General features: G+C 41.1%; 1 protein-coding gene across 1 annotated transcript; it reads right to left on the bottom strand.

Annotated features, from left to right (window-relative positions):
• Positions 1 to 221: 221 nt before the first annotated feature.
• On the bottom strand, positions 222 to 2662 carry LOC147357264 (uncharacterized). The gene is given in 2 exon segments (XM_086338253.1): positions 222 to 1046; positions 1048 to 2662. Coding segments are annotated over 2 exon segments (1218 nt in total). The 5' UTR covers positions 2218 to 2662; the 3' UTR covers positions 222 to 998.
• Positions 2663 to 9798: the final 7136 nt, after the last annotated feature.

The raw sequence follows: 9798 nt of genomic DNA, 5'->3' as shown, positions 1-9798 counted from the left end.
GAAGCAGATCAGGTGGTCTGGTATTCCCATCTCTTTCAGAATTTTCCACCGTTTATTGTGATCCACACAGTCAAAGGCTTTGGCATAGTCAATAAGGCAGAAATAGATGTGTTTGTTTTTTTTTTTTTTTCCTTTAGCCACAGACTTTATTGTTTGAATATTTTCAACTATGACTTTTTTTGACAGACTTTAATTTTACAAAAACCTACATTCCGTGTGGCTGGGTCACTTCACTCCCCATTTGATACCACATTTTCATGAAGAGGTATTTCCCCCAATCACAAACTGCCTGACTGTTACAGGATTCTTATAGGATTCTCCCTCCTACACAGAATCTTTTTTTTTTTTTCTGATATGAAATCTAGCTGTAGATTCACTTTTGATTTTAGGATTGCTGCATCCTCAGTGTGAGAATTTAACGTTGACTGAGAAATGAAAGTGATCCCTGAAGTCTTCCCTTCTGTAATGACCCTGAGAGTGTGTTCTATAGACTGAGCATGTGTGAACCAGAGGGGTTGCTCTATGGAGAAAGAATTTCTCGTACCTTTCCATGAAATAACTTCTCCAGGATGAATTATTTAAAAGTATGCTTGGTGTTGCTCAACCTACTTTGGTATCTTTCAAGAGTCTTCATCTTTGTTCTTGTGTTTATTTTTTTTTCAAGGTTTCTTGTGCACATCAACTGAATGGTTGTCAACAGTTATCACAGTCTTAGTGGTTCGCTCCGTGGAGTTGGTTCACATAGATCAATAATTATCAAAGAAGTAGAAGGGGTTGCTTATCCTCTGCTCATGTCCTCTAAGGTCTTTAGAGTTGGGGGCTGTTGCTGGAAACACCCATATTGTGTTTGTAGAGTGAGTTCTGTTAAGTTACACGAGGTCAGGCTAATGACTAAAGGCTTAGTCACAGAGAAAGCACATGTGTGGATCCACATCCACAGGCAGTGCCTGTCTGGACTGCATAGCACAATGCCTGAAGGAACCTCCACATTGATTATGTCACCTCAGGTTAGAACATCTACTGAGGGTCCTACTGGTTTTCTCTCCTGTGCTGGGTTCCCTTGTGTCGTCTAAGGGAAGAGGCACAAATGAAGTGTTCTCCACAGAGCTGACATTCATAGGGCTTCTCTCCACTGTGGGTTCTCTCATGTTCCCTCAGCTTAGCATATTTATTGAAGGCCTTCCTACACACAGAGCATACATGTGGTTTCTCTTTAATGTGGATTCTTTTGTGCACATGAAGCCCCGAACTATGAGTAAAGGCCTTCCCACACTCAAGACATACATGTGGCTTCTCTCCAGTGTGGATTTTCTTATGTGAACTAAGGCCAGAGCTTTGAAGAAAGGCTTTGCCGCACTGATGACATTCATATCTCTTCTCTCCTGTGTGAGTTCTCTCATGTTGTTTCAAGGAGGAATTTTGATTGAAGACTTTCCCACACAGATGACATTTGAATGGTTTCTCTCCAGTGTGAATCATGCTGTGTCTCCTGAGGCTAGCACATCTACTAAAGGCTTTTCCACAGTGATGACATTCATAGGGCTTCTCTCCTGTGTGAGTTTTCTCATGTACTTTCAGGGAGAATCTTTGATTGAAGACTTTCTCACACAGTTGACATTTGAATGGTTTCTCTCCAGTGTGAATCATCTTATGTCTGCTAAGGCTAGAGCATCTATTAAAAACTTTCCCACACAGAGCACATTCACATGATTTATGTCTAGTGTGAATGTGACCCTGTCCATTGAGGAATGACCCTTGACTAAGTGATTTTCCATGCTGTTTGCTGACATTATGTTTGCTTCTGAAGGGAACTATTGAATATTGAAGTGAAGATGTAGGAGTAACTTCATCTCCCAAATCAGCACATTCAGCAGGATCCCCTTGTGGGTGAGAAACCTGCATTGTCCTTACTGGGGATGTGTGCTTCCAGTAGACACTTTGCATTAATGTCATTTCTTGTTGTCTAAAGAGACTTTCACTGCCTGGACTCTGACCTTGGAGGCCTCCTGCTGCTTGTGTCCACAACTCTTTCCCTTGTTCCAGTTGGAAAACCACATCTGATTTGCTGATCTGATAGGCTACAGAGACCAGGTGGGTGACAGTTTCCAGCATCACATTTCTAAACAGGTTTTTCTGGGACTTATCTAGCAGGCTCCACTCTTCCTGGGTGAAGTCGATGGCTACATCTCCAAATGTCACTGATTCCAGGGGCTCCATCCTTAAGCTCAGCCACCAGGAGCCTTTCTCGGGATCTCACTCACAGCCGATCAAGCACTAGGCAGGCCAACCTGGGTGTAGTCCCAGACCAGCACTCGGAAACCGGTGGTGCGTCCAGGGAATACTATGCAGCTTCTTCTCTCCCAGATCCCATGTGAAGAGCTAGAGCTGCGGTTGCTAACAGAGAAAGTCAGAGTCAATTTACAATGGACACCCAGAGGTTCCAAAATCTTGAATATATGACAGGGTTACACTAGAGGAAGGAGCAGCTGTCATTTAATTTTGCTCAGTCTGTGTCTTGTGATCAAATATCTTTAGCCAAAATACTAAATTGGAGGAGCGGGTCAAGCCAAATGGATTCTGAGGATTCCATAGCAAGCAACTGATTCCTCTTCCTCCAACCTCCTAAATGGTCCAGCTTCTCTGAACAAATGCCTCCCTCTGTCTGTTTCAGAAATAGATGTTTTTCTGGAACTCTCTTGTTTTTTCCATGATCCAGCAGATGTTGGCAATTTGGTCTCTGGTTCCTCTGCCTTTTCTAAAACCAGCTGGAACATCAGGAAGTTCATGGTTCACCTATTGCTGAAGCCTGGCTTAGAGAATTTTGAGCATTACTTTATTAGCGTGTGAGATGAGTGCAATTGTGCGGTAGTTTGAGCATTCTTTGGCATTGCCTTTCTTTGGGATTGGAAAGAAAACTGACCTTTTCCAGTCCTGTGGCCACTGCTGAGTTTTCCAAATTAGCTGTCATATTGAGTGCAGCACTTTCACAGCATCATCTTTCAGGATTTGGAATAGCGCAACTGGAATTCCATCACCTCCACTAGCTTTGTTTGTAGTGATGCTTTCTAAGGCCCACTTGACTTCACATTCCAGGATGTCTGGCTCTAGGTCAGTGACCACACCATCATGCTTATCTGGGTCATGAAGATCTTTTTGTGCAGTTCTTCCATGTATTCTTGCCATCTCTTCTTAACATCTTCTGCTTCTGTTAGGTTCATACCATTTCTGTTCTTATTGAGCCCATCTTTGCATGAAATGTTCCTTTGGTATCTCTGATTTTCTTGAAGAGATCTCTAGTCTTTCCCATTCTGTGGTTTTCCTCTACTTCCTTGCATTGATAGCTGAAGAAGGCTTTCTTATCTATTCTTGCTAGTCTTTGGAACTCTGCATTCAGATGTCTATATCTTTCCTTTTCTCCTTTGCTTTTCACTTCTCTTCTTTTCACAGCTATTTGTAAGTCCTCCCCAGACAGCCATTTTGTTTTTTTGCATTTCTTTCCCATGGGGATGGTCTTGATCCCTGTCTCCTATACAATGTCACGAACCTCCATCCATAGTTCATCAGGCACTCTATCTATCAGATCTAGTCCCTTAAATCTATTTCTCACTTCCACTATATAATCATAAGGAATTTGATTTAGGTCATACCTGAATGGCCTAGTGGTTTTCCCTACTTTCTTCAATTTAAGTCTGAATTTGGCAATAAGGAGCTCAGGATCTGAGCCACAGTCAGTTCCTTGTCTTATTTTTGCTGACTGTATACAGCTTCTCCATCTTTGGCTGCAAAGGATATAATCAATCTGATTTCAGTGTTGACCATCTGATGATGTCCATGTATAGAGTCTTCTCTTGTGTTGTTGGAAGAGGGTGTTTGTTATGACCAGTACATTTTCTTGGCAAAACTCTATTAGTCTTTGCCCTGTTTCATTCCGTATTCCAAGGCCAAATTTGCCTGTTACTCTAGGTGTTTCTTGACTTCCTACTTTTGCATTCCAGTCCCCTATAATTAAAGGACATCTTTTTTGGGTGTTAGTTCTAAAAGGTCTTGTAGGTCTTCATAGAACCGTTCAACGTCAGCTTTTTCAGCATTACTGGTTGGGGCATAGACTTGGATTACTGTGATATTGAATGGTTTGCCTTGAAAATGAACAGAGATCATTCTGTTGTTTTTGAGATTGCATCCAAGTACTGCATTTTGGACTCTTTTGTTCACCATGACGGCTACTCCATTTCTTCTGAGGGATTCCTGCCCACAGTAGTAGGTATAATGGTCATCTGAGTAAAATTCACCCATTCCAGTCCATTTCAGTTCGCTGATTCCTAGAATGTTGACATTCACTCTTGCAATTTCTTGTTTGACCACTTCCAATTTGCCTTAATTCATGGACCTGACATTCCAGGTTCCTATGCAATATTGCTCTTTAAAGCATTGGACCTTGCTTCTATCACCAGTCACATCCAAAGCTAGGTATTCTTTTTGCTTTGGCTCCATCCCTTCATTCTTTCTGGAGTTATTTCTCCACTGACCTCCAGTAGCATATTGGGCACTTACTGCCCTGGGGAGTTTCTCTTTCAGTATCCTATCATTTTGCCTTTTCATACTGTTCATGGGTGGTTTGCCATTCCCTTCTCCAGTGGACTACATTCTGTTAGATCTCTCCACCATGACCTGCCCTTTTTGGGTTGCCCCACAGGGCATGGCTTAGTTTCATTGAGTTAGACAAGGCTGTGGTCCTATTGTGACTACATTGACTAGTTTTCTGTGAGTATGGTTTCAGTGTGTTTGCCCTCTGATGCCCTCTTGCAACACCTACCGTTTTACTTGGGTTTCTCTTACCTTGGGCATGGGGTATCTCTTCAGGTCTGATCCAGCAAAGCGCAGCCATTGCTCCTTACCTTGGACTAGGGGTATCTTCTCACCACCACCCTTCCTTACCTTCAACGTGGGATAGTTACTTTAGGCCCTCCTGCACCCACGCAGGCACGGCTCCTTGGACATGGGGTTGGTCCTCCCGGCCCACTGCCCCTGGCCTTGGGAGTGGGTTGCTCCTCCCGGCCGCCACCTCTGGCCTTGGGCATGGGGGTGTAGGGTAGCTCTTCCCACTGCTGCCCCAGGCCTCCGGCTTAGGAGCATGGGGTAGCTCCTCTGGGCTGCTGCCCCTGACCTCGGACGCGGGGTAGCTCCTCTCGGCCATTCCTGTGCCATCGCAGTCTGGTACTCTCGGCTGCTGCCTCTGACCTCGGACATGGGGTAACTCCTCTTGGCCGCCACCCTTCGGGCATGGGGTCCTCCTGGCTTCTGCCCCGACCTCGGCCGTGCTTAGCGCACCAGTCACAGCCGCCTGCGCCTAGCGCGCCGGTCGCAGCCGCCTGCGCTTAGCGCGCCGGTTGTAACCATAAATGGACTGAGAGAAGTGCATATGATTGTGGATAAAAGGATCTGAAAATCTTTACAACTATTTCTATTTGACAAGGCTAACACTTATATCCCCCAAACCAAGTGTATCACAACATAAGAAAAAGGATTCTGTAATCTAAATAACCAATAATAAAGAGTCCTGACGGGTAGACATGTATAAGTATGCATTTACTATATGATTAAAGGTGGCAGCTCAAATCCATAGGGACAGAACTGAAAAATGACTTGGAGATAATTGGTGATGCATTGGAAAAAATAAATTAAAAACAGATGTGTACCTCATATCATATAAAAAGATGCATTCCAGAAAGAGGAAAAAATTCCAGAAAAAAGATAACTTATACTACATACAGGAGAATATTTTTATGGTATAGGCCTTTTTAAGTATGACAAATATTAAAATTCATAAGTAATATGTATGGATAGCTTTTGTTCATAAATGTAGAAAGTTAATATTAAAAGAGTATACAGAGTTTAAAAAAATCTTAACTGGGTAAAGCAAATGACTATAATTAGCAAATGATAGATACTTTTCATATAAGTAAAGCCTTTATAGATAAACATCAATGATTAAAAACAGAATTTTATTCTAAAACAAATAATTAATTATTAATATATATGTATATGAATAATATATACATAATAATAAAGTATATTCAACATTTAACACCTCGGACAATATGTCATGTACTTTACATACATTGTGTGTATGTGTCTGTGTGTACGTATTATTTAACATTTATTATTTACTATGTGCCACATTCTATTCTTAGTGCTTGTACTTATATCACTTAATACTCAGAATAATTCTATGATGTAGATGCTCATTTCATTTTTACAGATTAAGAAAATGCACTTCATTATAGTTAGATCCCCTTCATGGATCACTGCCTTTTCATGGTGATGGGGCTTGTGTAACTCAGTGAAGCTATGAGCCATGCCATGTAAGGCCACTCAAGACCTTAGTGGCCTTATCATAGTCGAGAGTTGTTACAAAATGTGGTCTACTGGAGGAGGGAATGGCAAACCATCCCAGTGTATTTGCCATGAGAACCTAATGAACTGTACAAAAAGATATGACACCAAAAGATGAGTCCCCTAGGTCAGAAGGTGTCCAATATGTTACCATGGAAGAGCAAACTATCAATAGCCCCAGAAAGAATGAAGTGGCTTGGCCAAAGCAGAAACAACCCTCAGTTGTGGATGTGTCTGGTTATGAAAGTAAAATCTGATGCTACAAAGAACAATATTGCATAGGAATCTGGAGTGTTAGATCCATGAATCAATGTAAATGGGATGTGGTCAAGCAGGAGATGGCAAGAATAAATATTGACATCTTAGAAATCAGTGAACTAAATCAGTTATTTGTGGACCCTAAAAATAAGTTTATCTATCTTATCAAAGTACTAATAACGGACACAACAGTCCTGGGAACTTTTGGGAAACTCAATTTTCAGTATTACAGTTCAATATTTCTTCTACTTAAGTGTGAAAATTAAGTATTAAAATGCTTCTTAGGATTGTTACTCAATTGGGTTACAGCTATGTGAAGATCATCAGTATGTATATCATATCTGGCACATATGAATTATTAGAAGAGACTTTGGTTGATTTTATTTAATTTCAATGTAGAACAAGCAGAAATAGAACATTAAGGTAGATTTATTAATGCCTCATTTAGGCATTTTAGGAATCAGTGAATTAAAATGGACAGAAATGAGTGAATTTAATTCAGATGACCATTATATCTATGGTCAAATATCCCGTAGAAGAAATAGAGTAGCTCTCAAAATCAACAAAAGAATCTGAAATTCAGTACTTGGGTACCCAAAAGTGATAGGATGATCTTGGTTCATTTTCAAGGGAAGCCATTCTGCATCATGTCAATTCAAGTCTATACCCCTACCACTGATACTGAAGAAGCTGAAGTTAATCAGTTCTATGAAAATCTAGAAGACCTACTAGAACTAACACTTGAAAAAGATGTTCTATTCATCATTGGAGATTGAAACACAAAAGTAGGAAGTCAAGAGCTACCTGGAATAACAGGCAAGTTTGGCTTTGGTGTACAAAACGAAATGGGGCAGAAGCTAGCTGAATTCTGCCAAGAGAATGCACTGGTCATAGCAAACACCATTTTTCAAAAGCACATGAAACGACTTTACATATGAACATCATCAAATGGCCAATACAAAAATCAAATCAATTACATTCTTTGTGACTGAAGATGGAGAAGCTGTTTACAGACATTAAAAACAAGACTTGGAGCTGACTGTGGCTCAGATCATCAGCTTCTCATATCAAAATTCAGAGTTAAACTAAAGAAAGAGGTGAAAACTACTAGGCCAGCCAAGTATGACTTAAATCAAATCCCCTATACATATGCAGTGGAGGTGATGAATAGAAGCAACATTTAGTATTCTGTGTGGAACAACTGACTGTTTCAGGACTGAGAAAGCAGTACTACAGGGCTATCTGTTGTCACCCTGTTTATTTAATTTATATGCTGAACACATTATGAGAAATCCCAGGCTGGATGAGTTACAAGCTGGAATCAAGATCAGTTTAGTTCAGTCCAGTTCAGTCACTCAGTCATGTCCGACCCCATGGACTGCAGCCTGCCAGGCTTCCCTGTCCATCACCAGCTCCCAGAGTTAAAATAGGTAAGAGAAATATCAGCAACCTCAGATATGCAGATGAAACCACTCTAATGGCAGAAAGCAAAGAGGATCTAAAAAACCGCTTAATGAGGGTGAAGGAGGAAAGTGAAAAAGGCAATTTAAAACTAAATATTGAAAAAAACTAAGAATATGGCATCCAGTCCCATTGCTGCTGCTGCTGCTGCTAAGTTGCTTCAGTCGTGTCCGACTCTGTGCGACCCCATAGACAGTAGCCCACCAGGCTTCCCGGTCCCTGGGATTCTCCAGGCAAGAACACTGGAGTGGGGTGCCATTGCCTTCTCCAATGCATGGAAGTGAAAAGTGAAAGGGAAGTCGCTCAGTCGTGTCTGACTCTTAGCGACCCCATGGACTGTAGCCCACCAGACTTCTCCATCCATGGGATTTCCCAGGCAAGAGTACTGGAGTGGGGTGCCATTGCTTTCTCCGATCCAGTCCCCTTAGGTCATGGCAAATAGAAGGGAAAAATGCTTTAGTATACTGTATTGGTGTTTTTCTTTACAATATTGTAAAGTAATTAACCTCCAATTAAAATAAATAAATTTATATTTAAAAAAAAAGAAGGGAAAAGGTGAAAACAATGACAGATTTCCTGTTCTTGGGCTCTAAAATCACTGTGGATGGTAACTGAAGCCATGAGTTCAGAAGATGACTGCTTCTTGGCAGGCAAGCTGTGACAAATATAGATACTGAGTTGAAAAGCAGAGATGTCACTCTGCCAACAAAGGTCCGTATAGTCAAGGCTATGGTCTTCCCAGGGGTCATGTATGGTTGTGAGAACTGGACCATAAAGAAGACAGAGTGCCAAAGAATCAATGCCTTCGAACTGTGGTGCTGGAGAAGACTCCTGAGTCCTTTGGACAGCAAGGAGATCAAACCAGTCAATCTTAAAAGATATAACCCTGAATACTCATTGGAAGGACTGATGCTGAAGCTGAAGGTCCAGGATTTTGGTCAACTGATGCAAACAGTGGACTCATTGGATAAGTCCCTGGTACTGGGAAAGATTGAGGGCAGAAGCAGAAGAGGGTGCCCGGGGATGAGATGGCTGGTTGGCATCACCAATGCTATCAATGAAATAAACTTGGGCAAACTCCAGGAAATGGTGAGGGACAGAGAGACATGGCATGCTACAGTCCATGGGGTTGTGAAGAGTCAGACATCACTGGGTGGCTCAACAACAACAGCAGCAACATACTTAGATACTGTGGTCAAGGTCCCACACTAGTTAAAAAGCAGAGTGCAATCAGACCCAGAACCCAAGATTTTAACCCTTATTATTATTATTTGGAATTGTAAACTTTCAAATCATTATTTTTAAAACTGATTATTTTGGAAATGGGTGTCAGGTAAATTATGAAACACCCATATTTGAAAGAATACATACTGTAGTGGTTAAACGAAAAGGGGAAACTATGTGTATTAACATGGAAAATAATTTAAGAACATGTTGCTAAGTGAGAAAAAATGTTACAGAACACACTGATATATTTTAAAAATTCTATGTGTTGGTAAGTGCCTATGTACCACAAAAGCATGGAAAAAGTATTGAAAGGATGCATGTTTGTGAATATGGTTTTTCTTGAGTCCTGGAGTGGGATAAAAGGGAAAGGAAATCAATAAGAACTTTCCAAAAGCTGTTCTAAAAGCTTCTTAACACTTGAATCTTTACAAAAATATGTAAATTTATAATTCCATTTAA

Source organism: Bos grunniens, chromosome 15 (assembly GCF_055505025.1).
Source record: "Bos grunniens cultivar Pamir isolate PY7600 chromosome 15, Bosgru_T2T1.0, whole genome shotgun sequence".
NCBI classification, from domain to species: domain Eukaryota; kingdom Metazoa; phylum Chordata; class Mammalia; order Artiodactyla; family Bovidae; genus Bos; species Bos grunniens.
The sequence above is the reverse complement of the archived record's forward strand: the minus strand, read 5'-3'. Positions and strand labels throughout refer to the sequence as shown.